Raw genomic sequence first — 20,800 nt, forward strand, 5'->3', positions numbered from 1 at the left:
TTTTATTATCAAACACACCCCAAGATCAGTTTAACTGAAATTTGAATTAATGTCATCTAAAAACCGAGTAATTTAGAAATAAAGTGTTTGAGGAACCACATACATAAAATCACCTAAGTAAATCATTGAGAAGAGGCCAGACGAGTGTCAGGGTCCCTGACACAAAACAGCTTTGAGCTGCATGTGAAACCTTAAAAAGCAGCAGGTGCTCTGGAACCAAAGCATGTGCTCTTAACTGCTGAGCCATCTCTACTTCCTAGGTAAGACATTACCTTGTTAAACTCCAATCTACATTCTAATAGAAACTCCCTTTCTAGTAAAAAACTGCTATGCACAGAGGTGTACTTACACTCATTGACCAGTACTGCCCCACATGGTGTAAACCACAATCTCACAATGATGTAATCTACAATCTCACTGATTGGCCTTTTCACATAAATTACTTCTATGATCCCACTTAATACCTGTTAGATAAGGAATAATCAATATATAGCAGGGACTTCATCAAATTGGTGACAATTCTCCCCCGTAACCCTTCTATAAGTGCTGACATTGCTGCCTGTGCTGTGACACTCAGCTCAATGACAACCCTCTAAAACAAGAAGTTACCTGTGAGGCCTGTACTATAATTGGCACTCCTAAAACACGCTGGCCAGTTAATCCAATTGCTAGAGGCACTGAACTAACATCAACAAATTCCACATAAGCAATTCCTTTGGAACGTCTTGAATTTCTATCAGAAATCATCCTCACATCTCGAACCTAAAATGAAAAGAAATAATTATTACATAGTCAAATAATCCACATAATTATTTCAACACATAAGAGACTCTTTTGTCAAAAACACTGTCTCAATATATATCCCGAGCTTAAATTTTGTTATGTAGATCTGGCTGGTCTAAAATTGAAATAATTCTGTTACCTATGACTCCAGAGGGCAAGGATTAAATTTCACTACAGGAGTCAGGGCATTGGCACATCTCTTTAAATAAACCATTAAGGAAATAGAAACGGAACTAGGTGGATCTCTGAGTTTTAGTCTGCACTATACAGTGAAAACACAAAAATCAATAATAAAGATAAGATTTCAGTATTTACTCTCATCTTATGTTAAAATTTATATTCTTCTACCTTAGTAATAGGACTACATTATCCAGCATTTGCTCCTAAAATAATAATGGGATAAATGATTAAGTTATCTTTGGGGAAGAAGTTGAAAGTGTGTAACATACAGGACAACTTTAGCGACTCTATTCTCTCCTTTCACCATGAACTACAGGGATGGAACTCAATGTTATCAGGCTTGCTGTTAAGTGCTTTCATCCAAAATGATTTTAGGAAGACCCTGGAGTTTTGATAGATTGTCCTGAAACTAATCGTCATTCTTCTCAGCCAGTTGGTGGTGGCACAAGCCTTTAATCCCAGCACTCAGGATGCAGAGCCAGGTAGATCTCTGAGAGTTCGAGTCCACCCTGGTCTACAAGGCGAGATCCACAACAGGCATCAGAACTACAGAGAAACCCTGTCTCAAAACAAACAAACAAACAACCCAAAAACTAGAACTCCTCTCTCTCTCTTTTTGAAATGTTTTTCTTTTCTCTCTCTCTTTCAAGACAGGGTTTCTCTTTTTTTTTTTTTTTTTTTTGGGTTTTTCGAGACAGGGTTTCTCTGTGTAGCTTTGCGCCTCTCCTGGAACTCACTTGGTAGCCCAAGCCGGCCTCGAACTCACAGAGATCTGCCTGGCTCTGCCTCCCGAGTGCTGGGATTAAAGGCGTGCGCCACCACCGCCCGGCTGGGTTTCTCTTTTTTAAAAGGTTTATTTATTTGTATCCCTGCAAGTCAGAAGAGGGCACCAGATCTCATTATAGATGGTTGTGAGACATCATGTGGTTGCTGGGAACTGAAGCCAGAATCTCTGGAACAGCAGTCAGTGCTCATAACCTCTGAGTTATCTCACCGGCTCCCCAAACACTCCTCTCTGATCCACAAGAGTAGCCAGGGTTATAAGAACATTTAATCACACCAAGGGAAACCCTACTATTTTTATTTCTACATATGAAATTGCCATTTTAGGGCTGGAGAGATGGCTTAGAGGTTAAGAGTACTGGCTGCTCTTCCAGAGGTCCTGAGTTCAATGCAAAGTCACCTGCTGCCCTTATCCTTGGTTACATCCTGAAGTTTGAAGGTAAGTCCCTATTGCTATGACAGAAGCACAATGAATGGAAACAGCAGTTGGAGGAATTCGGCTGGAACTGACCTGGAAGCCTCTTCCCTGAGGACTAGCTCTCATAGTACTGCAAGGTGCTTATACAAGCTGCCAAGGGAGAAAAGCAATCAATAGTCCTACCCTGCTGTGATACCTACAAAACACAATGATGATCAACAGGAATATTTCCCAAAAGGTGCAATGTGGCACTTTTATATTGAGGATTACCAACTAACAACTGTCTAACTGAACATACAGCTGACTGAATAAGAGAGAAATCATAATTGATTCCTGTATTGTAAATCTACTCAACTGCCTATGTCTGTTGAGGCCAAAGATGTAAGATAATAACCGGATATTGCCAGTATAACTTCAAACCACATTGTAAATACTTATCCTTACACCCACCAGTAAGGATAGCTATCCCCATCACCTTTCATCAAAGCTTTTGGCAGGAAATGAAGACAATTTCAGAAAGCACCCACCAAATCATGGTGTGTCCAGGGTCAAATGATACATCTACATCCTATAACACATTCCAATGCACAAGGCTCGGGAACCATCATGGAATAGGGGTAATAAGGACTTTTAGGACGTAGATGACCAGAACACTTTCTGAAAAGAGATCTACATATGACAGGGAATCTGCACTCAGGAAATGTCAACAATACAGCAGCCAAGGTACAGACATTCCAAGGAAAACGAGGAACAATCAGTCTTCTCCAATAAGAACCTAATTGGTTACCCAATACTAAATGGTCAGCCCTAAAACTTTGTGACACCATTTTGCAAACACACACTCTCTCTAACTTTTTTTTTGGTAGCCAGGGCTATCCTAGAACTCGCTCTATAGACCAGGCTGGCCTTGGAACTCAGACCCACCTGCCTCTTCCTCCTAAGTGTTAGGATTAAAGGCATAAGCCACCACTGCCAGGCTGCTGTTTTTTTTTTGTTTTTTTTTTTGACAGAGTGCTTTGAAGCCCTGGCTGTCCTTGAATTCAGCTTATGTCTGAGAGTTTCGGCATCACATCACCCAGGGCCCGCACGATGCCCAAGGGGAAGGTTAGTGCGGACGGGGCAGTGAATGCTCTGCGAGGCTGTTGGCCAAGCCCACCCCTGCTAAGGTGGATGGACGTGAAGCCCAAGAAGGCCGCAGGAAAGGATAAGGCATCAGACAAAAAAGTGCAAAAAAAAGGGAAGAGTGGAGCTAAGGGCAAACGGGCTGACATGGCTGAGCAGGAAACCACAGATGTGCCTGCAGGAAATGGAGAGACTGAAAACCAGAGTCCAGCCTCTGAAGTAGAAGAGAAAGAAGGCAAGCCCGACTAACCATCCACCGTGTCTGTCAGTGTCCCCGCCTCCCTTCTTGTACAACCCAGAGGAATAATTTTATCAACTATTTTGTAAACTATTTTTAGTAGCTCTAGAAACATCTTTAAAATGTGAGAAATCCCACCTCATTCCATTTTTTAAGTGTACATGATTTTTTTAAGAGGTTAAATTACTTGCTGGTTGTTTATTTTTTGGTACAACCAGAAAATGGCAGGATACTGAATCAGGAGAAGTTGTGACTGTCTTGAGGGTCACCATAACATTCGTAGAGGGGGCTAGTTTTATATCCTACAACACGAAGCATACTAAATGGTAATTTGGAGCCTTGGTCTTGCATTTGTGTCTGGAATATTTTCAGTTATCTCTAGTCTTGTTTCTAGAAGAACTGTATCCTAAAAAACCACTTCTCAGTCCTTACCCTGTCAGAACTGTCTCTGGTCACGGCAGTCCATTTTCCTAACAAGTGTGATAATGTACTGTGGAAGATTGAAATTTTGAGTATGAACTGTATGTGGCATAAATTTGTGAGTCAGGGGAATTAATGATTGTGAGCATTTGATTGTAATGTGAGGTCTAAGGGAAAACTTGCAGAGTTAAGGATGGAACATGACTGGAATAAGTTCAAAGACAACACATGGCTCTTTTGGGTATTTGAACACAATGTATGACTCTTAGAATTTCGGTCTATATTTTAAGAATTGAAATGGCTGTGTACCCAATCAATATAGTCTCAGTTGTGAAAGCGCAAAAATAAATAAATAAATAAATAAATAAATGAGAATGTATCGCGCCACACCCAACCATAGTGACACTAATTATTAAAAACACTCCCTTCTACTAATTTTGTGGTCTGTAATGGGGAGTTACCTTTCCTACTGTAGAGAAAAACTCTTCCAAATCCCGTGGTCGAATTCTTGCTGCCAGTTGCATGCAGAAAACTGTCCTTGCGTCTCTTTCCTCAGGAGTTAGATTATCAATAGGTTCCCTAATAGGAGAAGAATCCAGAATTAATGCTGAGTGAGTCATTTTTTTTTTAAGGTGGAGACAAGGTCCCATGTACCATGGGTAGCCTCAAACTCCCGGGGGGGTCTTTTTTGTGTTTTTTTCAAGTCAGGGTTTCTCTGTGTAGCACTGGAAAGTCCTGGAACTCACTCTGTAGATCAAGCTGGCCTCAAACTCCAGAGATCCACAAAGCTCTAACTCCCAAGTACTGGGATTAAACGCATGCACCACCACTGCCAGACCCAAACTTCTGTTTCAACCAAGGATGTTCTTTTAACTGTTTTTTTTTAATATTTAATTTCACCTGTCTATGGCATATTCCTGGGTGTATACAATTATACTAAATTCATATAGAAGCCTATGGAGATCAGCATTATAGATGATTGTGAGCTGCCATGTGGGTGCCAAAAACTGAAACTGTTCTTCTGCAAGAACAGTGAAGCATTCTTATTAATTACTAAGTCATCTTTCCAGCCCCTTATCTTGAAATTCTGCTGTTTCTACCTCCGGGGCTGTAGATTAGACATGCGTCAATCATAATATCCATTTTATGCAGTGTTAGGCATTAAACTCATGAATGTTAGGCAAGCACTCTTACTACATTTGTGCTACACATCTTTTTAAAATTTATGCACTTCTGAGGATTATGCACCACACCTCACACATGACTGAAGTACGTCCTGAGTTCTGAAGCTACATTTTTTTTTTTTGTTTTTCGAGACAGGGTTTCTCTGTGTAGCTTTGCGCCTTTCCTGGAACTCACTTGGTAGTCCAGGCTGGCCTCGAACTCACAGAGATCCGCCTGGCTCTGCCTCCCAAGTGCTGGGATTAAAGGCGTGCGCCACCACTGCCCGGCCTGAAGCTACTTTTAATGTACACTTCAGTAAAAAACATAAACAAGGAGGCCAGCTGGTAGTGGCACAGGCCTTTAATCTCAGCACTGAGGAGGCAGGCAGAGGCATGTGGATCTCTTTGAATTTGAGGCCAGGACAGGCACCATATCTACACTGAGAAACCCTGTCTCAAAAAAACAAACAAACAAAAAGAAACCCTGTCTCGAAAAACCAAACAAAAAATGGGGAAATTTTGTAATAAATGTGAAATGAGATTTAATATATTCATTTGACAAAAAAATTTAAGGATAAAGCACTTTTTTTTTTAAAGATTTATTTATTTATTATGTATACAGCATGTATGACTGCAGGCCAGAAGAGGGCACCAGACCTCATTACAGATGGTTGTGAGTCACCATGTGGTTGCTGGGAATTGAACTCAGGACCTCTGGAAGAGCAGTCAGTGCTCTTAACCTCTGAACCATCTCTCGAGCCCCCAGGATAAAGCACTTTTAAACTTAACAGATATGACTGAAAATACTCAAATTAGGGAAAACAGTAAAATACAACAAATTTAACTTTTCTTTTGGTAACAAGGTCTCATTCACAGGAACCTTGTTGACTTTGTAGTAGTAGCGATGTCCAAAAGCTTGATGTTGAACTTACGGCTATATTTAATCCTCAACCTTGGAAGTGCTAGAATTAATTTTACCAGGTATTGGGCTAGACAAATTTAAAAAAAAAAAAAAAAAAAAAAACAGGGTTTCTCTACGTAGATCTAGATGTCCTACTACTCACTGTATAGACCCAGCACTTGAGAGGAATAGACGCGCAGATTTCTGTGAGTTTGAGGCCAGCCTGGTCTACAAAAAAAACAAAGGGCTGGAGAGATGGCTCAGAGGTTAAGAGCACTGGCTGCTTTTCCAGAGGTTCTGAGTTCAATTCCCAGCATCACATGGTGGCTCACAACCATCTGTAATGAGATCTGGTGCCCTCTTCTGGCCTGCAGGGATGTGTGTGGGCAGAACATTGTATACATAATAAATAAATAAATCTTAAAAAAAAAAAAATCAGAACTCTTAGTCTATTCGCCTAAGGAGCTAGATGGCTCAGCAATTTAGGACATGTATTGCTCTTAAGGACTTAATTTTGGTTCATAGTACCATGTTGAATCCAGCGCCTTGATTCTGAAACCTCTTGCCTCTTACGGACAGCAGTACAGAAATACGTAATTGAAAAATAATAAAAACTTTAAATATGTAATATGTATGATACAAACATGTACACTATTGGGAAGCACTAATTATTCAAAAATACTTGAACTCTCCCCCCATCCCAGGTACAGTAGACAATTTTGTTTGTAAAACTGTAGAAGCAATCCTGCTATTCAAGTGTAATACCACTGTAATGTATACGTCCAGTAAATCATGTAATCTCAAACACATTAAGAGTCAAAGATATAAAACTGAATTAGATACAGAAAAGAACTGAGGTTTTTCTTACAAGTAAACAGAATACTAAGAATTCCAAAATTGGGGTTGGAGAATTAGCTCAGAGTTAGAGCGCTTGCCTAGCAAGCGCAAGGCCCTGGGTTTGGTCCTCGGCTGGGGGCGGGGGTCAAGAAAAAGAAAAAAATTTCCAAAATTTATCAGTTAGGCAGTAGTGACCAATGCATGCCTTTAATCCCAGCACTTAGGAAGCAGAGGCAGGTGGATCTCTGGGTTCCAGGCCAGCCTGGTGTACAGAGCCAGTTCCAAGATTGCCAGGTCTGTTACAAAGAAACCCAACCTCAAAACCCATTACCCCCCCCAAAAAAAACGGAAAAAGGGGGGGGTTGTCTGGACAAACAGCTTGGCCATTAAGAGTACTCACAAGGCAGCTCACACCTGTCTGTATCTCCAGTTCCAGGGCGCCTGACACCCTCGCAAACACACACGCAAGCAAAATACCAATGTACATAAAATAAATCATTAAAAACATTTAAAATGGGAGGGGGGATAGCACAATATCCCCAGAGTCCATTATCAATAGTGTAGCAGAAGCCAGAGGCCTTGACCCAGACAAATGGTTCATAGCATTTAACCCTACAAGTAAAGATGAATGGACTAAAGGGTAAACTGTGCTACTCAATGGGCCACACTACAGCTTCCAAGATGAGATTCTTCTTTTTTTTTTCTTTTAAATTTTGATTTGTTTTGGGGTAAAGGTTTCATGAGCAGAGGGCAGAAGCAAGGGGACTGGGAGGTGAGTGGTATCAGGACACATGATATGAAATCCACAGAGAATCAATAAAAGTCGAGAGGAGGGGGTGAAAAACCATCATTATATAAAAGGTGGTGGTGGCACATGCCTTTAATCCCAGAACTCGAGAGGAAGAGGCAGGTAAGTATCTGAGTTGAAGGCCAGTCTGGTCTACAGAACAAAGTTTCAGGACAGCCAAGGCTACATATACATAGAAAGCCTGTCTTAAAAAAAATCAAAACCATCCAAACAAAAGAATACCAAAATATGTCCGGCAGACGGTGGTGGCGCACGCCTTTAATCCCAGCACTTGGGACCAAGGCAGAGTCAGGTGGATCTCTGTGAGTTTGAGGCCAGCCTGGGCTACCGAGTGAGTCCCAGGAAAGGCGCAAAGCTACACAGAGAAACCCTGTCTCGGAAAAAAAAAAAAAAAAAAAAAAGATCAGCCAGGTTAGTGAAGCATGCTACCATACGACAAAATGTGCCTTGATGCAAAAGGATACATTGTATAGTCTTAAACTTATCAAGGAAATAATTCACACAACCTTCATGAACAGATTATGACCATTCAATTCTGTAAGACACCTATCTAAGATGAAATGCATGTTCTCATGAGACAGTGCCAAACAGTAAAACTTGTAACTGCTGTGTTAGTATACCGTTTTTTTCAAATAATGTCATTACATACTAATTCCATATGAAATGAAGCTGACTTAAAATTATCAGTATAAATTTACTAAAAACCTGCCTCAATTGATATTTTGTTTTTTAGAATATATGAAATTAAGACAGGTGTGAATCCCAGCACTCGGGAGGCAAAGGCAGGTGGATCTGTCTAGGCCAGTCTAGTCTACAAATCAGGTTCTAGGACAGCCAGGACTGTTCCAGACAAACACTGTCTTCAAAATAAAAATGAAAAAGAAGCCGGGCGGTGGTGGTGCACGCCTTTAATCCCAGCACCCTGGAGGCAGAGGCAGGCGGATCTCTGTGAGTTTGAGGTCAGCCTGGACTACCAAGTGAGTTCCAGGAAAGGAGCAAAGGTACACAGAGAAACCCTGTCTTGAAAAACCAAAAAAAAAAAAAAAAAGAAATTGAAAAGCAGTGCTACTGAATGGTCATCATTCTTTTTAAGGTAACAATACTGCAAAAGGAAGTAAAAGACATAATGTGGTAATAATTTTTAGATTTAAATAATTTTTAAATTTAAATAATAGTTTAAAAAGTTTTTTGTTTTGCTTGCAAAATTTTTAACAAATCTAAAAAAGGTAGGGGGAGACAACAGTTACCTCACAGGGCTCTTGTCTTTTCTGAATGGACTTTTGCTTCGGGAACGTCTTCTGCTGCAAGGTTAAAAAGTTTCACAAGTTACCAAAACAAATTAAGATCTCATTAGTTCCTTGAAAAACAATTTAAGCAATTCAGAAGTATGTTTAAAAACCTTAATTTGATGCTATGAGGCAACCCAATCTTTCCTCGGATGGCACTGTTAAATTTTGGTCCGGAGCTAAAAAGAAAACACAAAATTACACTAGTTACAGGTTTAGGATCTTGCTAAGATCAAGTTCATGGGCTCTCCAGCAAGTCTAACATTGTTTAGGCGGCTTCTTTTCTATCTTAATTACAAAGAGGAAACAAAAGTACTTAGAAAAAATTGTAACTTTATCCCAGACCTGTAGCCCTTGTATTTGTCTATCCTGGACCAGTTAGAGGTGCCAAGAACAAAAGTTACAGCCTCAGTATTTTTTCTAAAAAACCTATTGCATCTATTTTAGTTTTTCAATCATATAATTATGAAAACAAGAGTGAGTCTTTGAAAAAGACAAATAGAGTAAAAAACAAATGCCTGTGCACTCTCATCCCAACACCAGTTTACTATGCAGTTCTTTCCTGAAAACTCATGCACTTATATAAACACACTATGCAGTGAAGAATGACCTAGAACTCCTGCTCCTCCTGTCTCAACTTCTAGGAGTAATTGGATTAGTGTTGAATCCCTGAGTCACCATAGCCACATGAAGGACTTTTCTTGTTTGAGAGGGTTTCTCTGTGTAGCTTTGGAGTCTGTCCTGGAACTAAATCTGTAGACCAGGATGGCCTTGAAATCAAGAGATCCACTTGTCTCTGCCTCCTGAGGGCTAGGATTAAAGGCATGTGCCACCACCGTCCTGCAGGACTTTTTTTTTTTTTTTTAAATAAAAAGGTGTGCTTGAGTGTATGTATATAACACCATGAAACTGGTATGTTCCATGTAATTATCTTTTTCTTTTTTTGGACAGGAGATAGCCCTGGTAGTCCTGGAACTTTATACCAGGCTAGCCTTACAAAGACTCTACCTGACTCTGCCTCCTGAGAGCTGTGATTAAAGGCATGTTCCACCACACCCATCCAGCTCTTAAAATATTTTCTTAACACAGGTTCTCACTATGTAATCTTAGCTGGCCTGGAACTCAAAAAGTGCCTGTGTGCAGAGTGCTGGAATTAAACATGTGCCACCGTGCCCAGTTAATGTGTAATAATAGTTTTTAAATTTTTTTCAATTTTATATATATTGGTGTTTTGCCTGCATGTATGTATGCAGAAATCAAGACAACTGTAAGCTGTCACATGGGTGCTGGGAATTGAACCTGGGTCCTCTCAAAGAACAGCCAGTAAGTACTCTTAACCTCTGAGTCATCTCTCCAGCCCACAAGTAATAATTCTTAGAGAATATTACCATATTTAATGTACTACATATGTTTATTGTAGAAAGTATTTATGATACCGATATTTTTATTCTTATTTATTTATTGCTTTCCTGGAGATTACCTGTAGACTAGGCTAGCCTCAAACTTAAAATAGGTAAAACTAATTCACTCATCAGAAAATTTTGAAAATTCAAAGACAATTCTCAATACTAAAATATATCTGTCCCCCTTAGCCTGATTCTAATAGTGTAAAACAGTAAAAGAATTTTTTTTTTTTTTTTTAAATTTTGAGACAGGGTTTCTCTGTGTAGCTTTGGAGCCTGTCCTGGAATTCACTCTGTAGCCCAGTCACAGAGATCTGCCTTCCTCTGCCTTCTGAGTGCAGGGATTAAAGGCGTGAGCCACCACCTCCCAGCATAAAAGGAGATTTTTCACAGTAACTTATAATGCAAATATTTTTGTACCTTTGTAAGGGTAAAGCTTAGTTACAGCGGTCATAAGCTATATATAGATTCCTTAATGTCCAATTATCGTCATAAAAGGACCATCATAGTTCCTTAAATAGGCTAGGTAAAATAAAAAGTGAAAGGGTTTGTTATCTGTATTTGGATAGACTCTATATTTCGGTAATTTTAACAAAAACTTTCTCAACCTATAACCAAGCAGTTTCAAGTAAAATTCATCCATCCCTTCTAATTTAAACTCTAATTTATGTTTTAAGATATTGTACATATATATGCCTGACTTGGCTTAGAATTCACTCTCAATATTGACTGGAACTTAGCTGTGATCTTCCTCCTCTGCCTCACTAACCCCTAATAGGCAATTACTTGAATGATTAATGTTCATTTAAGTATATAATTTGTTATAATTTATTTTTATGTGCATTGGCGCTTTATCTACAGTATGTCTGTATGAAAGTTTCATTCAGATCTTGGAGTTAAAGACAGTTGTGAGCTGTCATTTGTGTCCTGGGAATTGAACCCGGATCCCATAAAAAATATAATTTAACAAGTTATTTTCTCCTCCTTCTGTTTTGAGTAATACAAAATAGTATTTGAGTCAAGATATCACTATACACCCCTGGCTAGCCTGGAAATGTTTTATGTAAAACAGGTTGACCTTGAATTCACAAAGATCTGCCTCTGCCCAACCTGACTAAGCTTCTCCCTTAGTTATAAAATTGTCAAGTTATAGACTCCCCGGTTCAACTGAAACCCAATACAAGTTTAAATAAGTCAGACCAGGATAAGACACAGACACACATACATCATTCATCCAAACTCTACAAACAGTATTTTAAAACTGTACTCATTTAGTTCATCCTGGTAAGACAATTAACAATCTTACTTAAAGAATATAGTGTAACTCTTGATGAAATAATAAAATTTCTCATGTATAATTCAGAATTAAAATAGCATTGTGGCTCCATTATCATCATGTAAAGTCTATAAAATAAGCAATTAGGAGGAATCTAGAAAAGTGACAAGAATCCACACACTCAGGCACATATACTATCATCATAAATGAAAGAGCCAGAACCCAAATTCAAACACCTTTAGTTAATACCAGTATCTTACAAAATCCAGGATTTTGTTGACAATCATCACTATTAGTTTACATCGATGTTTATTCCTTAACAGAAGCTTAGGGGCTGATTCAGTTGTCTTTTTTTTTTTTTTTTTTGGTTTTTCGAGACAGGGCAGTTCAATTCTTAACTACCTAAATTTTTAAAATTAAATGCTTTGATTAAGGGCAATACTGCTTTCACAGAGGTCCTGAGTTCAGTTCCCAGCATCCACACATTTGGAATCTCTCAAATACCTCTAACTCCAGCTCCAAGGTAGGGGGTGGTCCAATGCTTTTGGCCTACACTGACACCTGCACTCACTGGCACCTGGCACCACACACAAATATAAATACTTTTAAAAGTAGTTTTAAAAAGTTTAAAAGTAGCTTCGTTTTTTAAAAAATTAAGGACTTAGGTAAACATTATGGATTGTGGTTTTAATGCTTGTACAGGAATGCAAGTTTCTTTCCATAATACAGGTGAATTTCTTTGTGCATTGGTGCTTTGCCTGCACCAATTGTCCGTGTGAGGGTGTCAGAAGCCCTAGAACTGGAGTTACAGACAGTTGTGAGCAGACATGTGGGTACTGGGAATTGGATTTGGGTCCTCTGGAAGAGCAATCAGTGCTCTTAACACCTGAGCCATCTCTCTAGCCCCAGGGTTTTTTTTTTTTTTTGTTTTTTTTTTTTTTGGTTTGTCGAGACAGGGTTTCTCTGTGTAGCTTTGTGCCTTTCCTGGAACTCACTTGATAGTCCAGGCTGGCCTCGAACTCACAGAGATCTGCCTGGCTCTGCCTCCCGGGTGCTGGGATTAAAGGCTTATTTTGGTTTTTTTTGACAGCTATAATGAAGTTACCTTATATTTCCTTAAATAATGCATGCGAGTTCCTATAACTTAATCTATAAAGCACTTTCAGTTTACTCTAATGCCTTAAATACAAAGTAAGAGTAATGAGCCTAAAAATTGAGCACACAAATTGATGAAGGATTTCAGCTCACCACAGCCACAGTCAAGGTTTTCTACTCGAACTATACAATTTAGATTCATATTTTGTATAATGAGTGTTCTAATAGCTCACAGCTTAGGCTTTCTCTATCAAGCGCTCAAATGCTTTTGTTTTAATTTGGACTGGCAAGCAAACAAATTATTTCCAGCTGGTAGATCCTAAATACAGTCCACATACTGTATTTTCACCTTATTAGCTTCAATGTCAATATCCCTCATTTTAAATGTTGAAAAACGGAATCTCAATTCATATTCCTCCAGTTAATTGCTATCTAAACATCCAAAACAAAAGCTACATACTAGGGACTTCTGTATCGGCCTCGGAATCTTCTATCTCGACTTCGTGAGCGGCTTCGTCTCCTTTCTTTGCTTCTACTTCGTTTCCGTTCCCGGCTTTTGCTCTTTTTCCTCTCTCTATCTCTACTTCGCTTCCGTTCCTTACTTTTGCTTCTTTTTCGTTCATGACTACGGCTTCTGCTCTTGCTTTTTTTTCTCCTGAAGGGGAAAAAAGTACCATTATCTTGCTTGTTTAAATACTAACCAATATATATTTCCTTTTATGGTCAAAATGTTTATCCTTTTGTAAATGTATTTTTACCACTGTACAATGGTACAAAATCATACTTTAAGAAAAACAATTCCTAGGCATGGGACATAAAATACCCCAACCTTTGCTTCATGTTAACTGAAGACAGTCAAAGAATTGAGAGATAGGTTTAATAGAAGAATTTGCAATGATCTCCTGAGGCAGCTACAGCTTGAAACAAGAAACAGGACTTGCTGGTAAGTAGAACATCAAGCCTGAACTTCAAAAACAATTTTACTGCCATTTCCTTAACAGACCACCAAGAATTACTGTAATCTATGAGCTATAGTAATCAAAGTTACAGTATGTTCACATTTACGAAATAGTAATTGTCACATGAAAATTGTCCAAACAATTTAGTTCAAGCATATTTTGATACAATGTACATATAAGAATATTTTTAACTTTCAAAATACCATATACATACCATTTTGGTTTTCATGGACAAAATTACAAGAAATGATAAAGAATACTAAGAATGCAGTAAAACTAACCTTTATAACCCCAGATTTTACTGTGACCATTTATAAGCTTTCCACTTAAAGCTATAATGAAAATGGAAAATGCCCTTTTAAATCTAGTTTATATAAGCCTGTGGGACGCAATTAAAACAACTTGACCTTCCTTGGAAAGTAAAAAAGCCCGTCAGTTATCTTTCCACTCATTTTTGTGTTCCTCACAGTATTTCACCCACTGGTTTAATAATTAAACCTTGAAATCTGTGCCTCTGTCATCACCCAAATTAGAGGTGCCTTCAGATATTTCAATGTAAAAGAACGACATTTTGAAATAAATTTATTCCACCAAAATGTCCCTTTTTAAGTGGTTTGAAGTCTGAACATTTTGACAACTCTACATCATTAGGAAAATTAATTAGCTATATAAACTGTATCAAAGCAAAGTTAGCACAAGAACAACTGAGGTATGCCTCAGAGAACCTGTAAGCAGGTCATCTTAGAGTGCATTGAAAATAGAAAATGAAGACACCCACCTTCTGGAATCTTGAAACCCACACTCCAATCACAAGGAGATGTAGAGCTTTCCAAGGAGGCAGAAACTTTGTCTAAAATTTCAAGATAATCCACCTGACTGTCAGAAATATGCTAGGTAGCACATGACAGAAAATTAGGCTACACTCATTATGTATAGAAGTCAAAGAAACTCCGATGCTCAGAAGGGCAACAATTAACATTCCAACTTTGATGTTTCAAACCCTGACACTGTTTCTTAGGACCGAAGAATTCTAAAATGGCTAAAACCTAAGTCCTACCTATAAATTCGGAGAAAGGGTAAAAATTAATTCCATTCCCCTAAAAAAAAAAGACAGTAAGTTTTTGCTCTGCTAAAAGATAGCCCACAGCTGCGTCAATCTGCCTATTTACCTCTCATAGGCCCCCAATCTTATTCTGCCAAAGGAGTTTAAAATAAATAAAGAAATCTAATTTTAACCCAATGTCTTGCTAGACTTTTCATAAGCAAATCCCCACCCACATCTGAAGGCAACCCCAGATAGGTAAATAGACAACATACTAAGGTATCCGAAAATACAATCTTCTATATGAAAGCTCAGACAAAAGATTAATGTTGCAAGAAACCAAGGTACTTCTCTAGAGCAAATTCCAGCATTAAAGAACATTTATGAACTAAAGAAATAGTTATAAAAAAATCCATCCTAATAGTCAAATCCTGTTACAACTTAAATGGGACTTTCCCAAGTCTTTAGTGGCAGTGGAATTTGTACTGAACATCATTGAAGTAAATGGTCCACTGGGCCTTTGGACTTTTTGGTTATATGGCCTCTGCTGTAAAGGTGTTTTGCTATAACTGGATTTGACCTCTTCCATGTAAGAAGATCTAAATTTTAAATGCAAAGTATTCTGGAAAATAAGAAAAAAAATAGAAAAGTCATTTATTCCAAAATTTGATAATCCACACCAAAGTAGCCAATATATTTTAACTGTGCCATTTTATTGTTATCCTTTTCTAAATGATTCTTTAAAGACTTTAACAAAATGAAGTTTGATTTGAGACTGCAAAACAGGTTACAGCAACAAATACTTCCATGAGGAGTAACCTCAAGTACTTAAGAGCTTATTGGAGGCCTTGACAAAGTCATTGTTATAACTTCAGAAAATAGGCTAACAGGTTGTTATTTCAAACTTTATCCCTTTACTACTGGGATATGATAGTGTGTTACAAGTTAGTTACAATTTTTTTTTAAACAAAAGAGTTTATATATACTTGGTTAACTTTGTCAGAATTTGCAGTTTATATTCTTTCTACCTTACCAGCAACAGTTATCTCCAATTCAATAAAGTTTTAGCATAACCATACAAAAATTACATCTACCTTAAGTTAATACAATTTATCTCAGAGCGGGCAAATACTTGTTTTGCGTTTCACCCAGAGTTCAAAGTTTTCTTCTACATTACTTTCAATTAGTTTTAATGGCATGTTCCTTCAAATCACCAGATAAACACTTTGTAACTAAATTAGGTAATCACCTAATTTAAATCATCTGTAACCAAAAACACCTTGAACATTTTAAAGATATTAATAATTGAAGTGTTTAGGAAAGTCTTCCTTTAAAATATTGAATGTTAAATTGCCCAAATGACTACATACATCAGATAAAACAACAACAAAAAATAAAAATGCCCCCAATCTCTTATAGAATGTGTAATGCTCAAATTTCTCATAAAAGCTTGGTGATCTTCATGAGTTTAGAAACAGGATTAGAAGAATAACATTTGAAGATATTAGTGGGAAGAAGTGACATTAGAGAATAGTGAAGATTTATAATCAAGTTTATCCTCCTCCTTTCCACACTTAAGATAAAATCTTTACTAAGTCAGTAAGCCTGACATCTACAGTCATTTTTGTAAATTAATAGACTCCTGTTCCAGGAATTTTCTTTTGATTATAAAATTGTGAAACCAAAACTTTAGGAAACTGTTACTTTGGCAAAGATTAAAAATGCATGATATGAACCCTGTTAACCTGCTCTCTGCATCCACTTCTGACTAGTAAGGAACCATTCGTGATTCCATCTAATCTTGTGCAAGAAAAAAAATTTCCACAAATCAGACCTTTCTTTTCTCTTAGCATTAATTTATTTTTGTATTTTCTACAATATCTCACTGTGAAACCCAGGCTGGCACTGAATGTATCACCACCCTGCCTTGGCTTCTTATGGAGAATGGAATTGTAAGCCTGTATCACCATACCCAACCCACATATTAAAATTAATCCATTACTACCACATTGAGATTATAAAACCTTGGCTTAGCAAAACCTAAGTGACCCACATTGAACAACTTTTTCATCTATTTTATGAAATTATATCAACCTACCTAACAAAGTTGTTGTGAGGATGACTGAGGTAATTATGAAGCACTTTGAGCTCTTAGGAGGAAAAGAGCCAAAAAGAGTCAAGTAAGTGGCTATTTTATCATTATTTCCATTATGTATTATGGGGTCATGATATGACAAAATGTTTTAGTATGGCATCATAAACATGGGCTAGAACAACTTAATGCACATAACATGACCACATCATGTTAAGAATTACTAATCTTGGAGCTAAATGGTAATTTCACAACCGTGGATAGTCTCCAACCTCATCAATTGGATTCTGTTTAAACTGTTAATATACTTCTTTGTATACTGTATTCTGTGCTACGTCTGTAGCATTATGTTATTTCAGGTTACTCATCTAACCCAAATAAATTACATATTCTTAACAGTCTCCTTAGATACACTAAAGATAAAAAAGTCCAAAACAATGAAGAAAAAAAAATCTTAGGAAGAATTAAGTATGCCCTTTCACTACTACCAAAAGGGCCTCTAAGTAGCAAAGAGCAAAAATAACTCATAGCCCATTCCTTTAGTGAATGAAGGTAAACAGTATTTGCCATGACCGTGATATATTTTTTTCTAATGTAACTCTTCTAATTCAATGATTCTTATCTCCAAAAATTAAGCCAAAGTTACCAAATTTAAAACATTATAGAACTCAAGAGAATCATGGGATCCTTGGAGGGCAAAGTGTCCAGAAGGTCTCTGAAACTATATCCTGAAGTCTACATCGCAAAGTCCATAATTTTATATCTTGAAGGACTTTCTCATCCAAAAAGGTATGAGCAGTTTTCTAAGAAGTGAAGAAAACCATAGTTTGATGCTTTAGGCACAAGAACACAAGATTTCCACCACAAGAAGTTTAGAACCCACCCTCCCAGGTTCCTTGTTCAAACTTACTTTTTGCTACGTTCTTCATGGCCGTTAGCACTGCTCAACTTGTTCTCATCCTAAGCAAGGTTGATAGAAGAACATCATGAGGACGAAGTGGTAACATTTCAAGTTGTCAAAGGGTAAAGGGAATAGGAATAAGAAAATACAAGACAATTTTAAAACTAATTACTTATTTAGTTTAACATGGAAGGCTATAAAAAAAATTTAGATGGTATACGTTTAACCACTTTGTTGCTAATAATTAAGTCATCAAGAAACAAAAATTAAAAATCTTTCCACATTAACATGTTATATTTTACTTTCTTACATTGTTTAGATATTAAGTTATCCAGAGTTACAACGTTGAAGTGGTTAAATAGTGTTTCTATGAACATGAAGTCATTGTGTTTTATTCCATGTGCTATTGTCCCTTTTGTCGGTACCATGGCTCTATTTCTGCCTAAGCCCCAAGTGGCCACGCTAGCAGCCAGCCACTATCGATTTCCTGTGACCGATGCCATTCCTGAGATCTTCGCCCATTTCCGTTGGAGGGTTGGGACTGTAAGAGCTTGATGCCACCTCTGTCACACATCTCGCCCTGAAGCAAACAGGGATTCACACTGCTTTAGTAATGTTGACTCCCAAGAACCCAAGAAAAGTTAATTAATAATCCACCAGTCCAGCCTAAACATTTCCTACTTCCATACCTGTTTACATGGATTACATCCACGTTAAACTCAGACAAGAAACATTAAAACAGAAAATATGTCTTCAAGAAAATACGTCTAGCATTATAAAATTACACTATTTAAAACTATCAGAATTCATCCAAAAGGAACCACATGGTCGTGCTACACTCCAAAACAAATGTATTATTTTTAAACGGTTTAAGCGCAATGTTTATTCAGTTTGAACACATCAGCTATAGTAGTATATATGCTAAGTTACAGAGCTTAAGGTTGCGACACCAGTGATAATGCATGCATACTGCTACTTTCACCACCAACTGGGGGAAAGAACGAAGAGTGTTTACTTTTACTGTGATACTGAAACGGGTCATATTGTATTACTAGCCAAAATAATTCCTTTCTAGTTTTTAGTGTGAAATACTATGGCAGGGCCTAATTAAAAACAAAATACTGTGGAGAACAGTAAAACAGTCATCAAGTGACTCTAATCTGTGACACTGCCTCTTGCCTTTTATTTTGGTTTTTTTCCTTTTCTTTCTTTTTCTCTTTTTCTTTCTTTTTCTTTTCTTTCTTTCTTTTTTTTTTTTTTTTGCTAATTTCTATTCAGGGATCCAAGAATTTTAGTAATTATTAACTGAAAAGCAGATCAACACCTGCCTGTTTTAAGGTTATCACCAGCCTTATGTCTATTTATATAAAATAAATTTTAAATCTCACCCATTTCTTCTTCTTTAAAGACTCTTAAGAAGATTTACTTGCCATAGACTGGTTATGATTTATTCTTGGACCCCTGCTATTTTCCCAAACCACTACATTCACCTTTTTTGCTATACCAAACTGGAGCTGTTAATTCTTAGTTGAGTCATTTTACCTAGGGGACCACGGTACAGCGATAAGTCACTCAATTACTACCTTATGATTGACAGTTCACACTGGAATCAAAGGTGAATTCATGGGAGTAGAGGTGAGATATCGTTAGGCAAGTCTACAAAGAGAGATAGATGGGCATTTATTCATCACGCTGAAGTGAAACTACTGCACAATATTATTACATCAATAGCATATATTTACTTTTGTAAGTTATACGTAATGCATCTCTGATAAGATAATCAAGAGGGCTCCGGGAAGGTTAGTTTACATTTCAGCAGTAGTTTCGTGAATAATGCTAAATTAAGAAATATATTAAAGCTCACTGACATGTTTTTCTCACCTTCTTGTAAGGAGCCTCAAGCATTGCTTCAATATCAATATCGTCTGCCATTTTCTCTACACGCCTAGGAAAGAACAAGACAGTCCTGTAAGTAAACAACTTCCAATTCTCCTAAAATAAACTTTCTTCCTCCTTCTGCAAAATTCAGATTTTGAGCAAAGTACTTAAAATGCCCTACAATGACTAAAATTGTGCGATGCATGTTAGTATAGACTTAACTTGGGTAAGCAAATGTGAAATGCTTCTTTCATCGCTCACACCAACAGAACTAACGTCTGATTTCAAAAAGCCGCCTATGAACCCCTGAAACCGAACCTCGGAATATGAACCAGAGGGCTTCCTTCGGCGCAAAACCCGCGCTGCCATTTTAGCGGCGGAGGGAAACTCCCTCTGTTGGGAGGGGTTGTGTACCAAGGTAGCATTCGACAGGCGCCATGTTGGGAGGTCGCGACCAGCCCCGGCCTCGAAAGGACAGATCTTTATCTGTCCGAGGTCCCCAAGGAGGTCCATGCCACCACCAAAGTATCCACGGTGCCCTTGCCAGAAATGAAAGGCGCAGCCACGGACATGAAACCGACCTTGCCGAGAAGTCCCCCACCCCCGCGCGCTGCTCAAAGCGGCCAGAAGCTTCCCTCAGCACCTCGGACCACCCGACCTCAGAAAAGCTGACCCCAGGCAGTCCGCGACGCCCCGTACCTGTGCGGGCTTTCGCGCGCCTGTGCTCGATTCGGGAAGTCTGCTGCCGCCGCCGCCGCCGCTGTTGCTACTGTTAAGCCCCTAGGCCCAGGCCGCGGTACCGCCCAACCCGAATATCGGGCCCCGAGGGCGTCTAGGCCCAAGCGAATCTAAAAGAAACAATGGGATTAAAGGAGCCCGCGCGGGTGAGCAGGGCAGCGGCTTTGGCAGCTCAGGATCCACCCCTGCGACAGCGTCGGCTAGCTCTCTGAAATGGCGGACGCTGCTCCTCCGTACTCACATTCACCAACACACATACACACACACAAACACCCGGGGTCTCCCGGAGCCTCAGCACGGGCTCTCGCGAGAAACTGCCCAGCGTTCCAGACTGGAAAAAACGAAATATCGCGAGATCTCAGTACGGCTCCGGCGACGGTAGCCAAATCTCGTGCAATGATTGCGCCACAGACGAGCCCATCCCCCTATCCCCCCCAATTCGGGAAGGCTTCTCAGACTCTCCCCCCCCACACACAC

The 20,800-nt window shown here is 38.6% G+C and overlaps 1 protein-coding gene and 1 pseudogene across 8 annotated transcripts in view; one reads left to right on the forward strand and one right to left on the reverse strand.

Moving 5' to 3' along the window:
- Window positions 1-20,596, reverse strand: part of Rbm39 (RNA binding motif protein 39) — a 38,532-nt gene extending 17,936 nt beyond the window's left edge. For 2 of the 8 annotated variants that reach the window (XM_052725364.1, XM_052725361.1), the window contains exons 1-8: window positions 20,285-20,594; window positions 19,589-19,652; window positions 17,717-17,766; window positions 13,174-13,368; window positions 9,053-9,118; window positions 8,901-8,954; window positions 4,406-4,523; window positions 610-762 (exon numbers count right to left, since the gene is read on the reverse strand). In XM_052725364.1, coding sequence (XP_052581324.1) covers window positions 610-762; window positions 4,406-4,523; window positions 8,901-8,954; window positions 9,053-9,118; window positions 13,174-13,368; window positions 17,717-17,766; window positions 19,589-19,639 — 687 coding nt within the window. In that variant the 5' untranslated portion in view covers window positions 19,640-19,652; window positions 20,285-20,594. Of the gene's footprint in view, window positions 1-609; window positions 763-4,405; window positions 4,524-8,900; window positions 8,955-9,052; window positions 9,119-13,173; window positions 13,369-14,446; window positions 14,523-16,812; window positions 16,865-17,712; window positions 17,767-19,290; window positions 19,364-19,588; window positions 19,653-20,284 lie in introns of all 8 variants that reach the window. The other 6 variants (XM_052725363.1, XM_052725367.1, XM_052725362.1 and 3 more) reach the window with 6 other exon arrangements.
- On the forward strand, window positions 772-4,399 carry LOC128101905 (non-histone chromosomal protein HMG-14-like; annotated as a pseudogene).
- Window positions 20,597-20,800: the final 204 nt, after the last annotated feature.

Source organism: Peromyscus californicus, unplaced genomic scaffold (genome assembly GCF_007827085.1).
Source record: "Peromyscus californicus insignis strain IS unplaced genomic scaffold, ASM782708v3 Scaffold_7__1_contigs__length_154581171, whole genome shotgun sequence".
In the NCBI taxonomy this organism is placed as follows: Eukaryota; Metazoa; Chordata; class Mammalia; order Rodentia; family Cricetidae; genus Peromyscus; species Peromyscus californicus.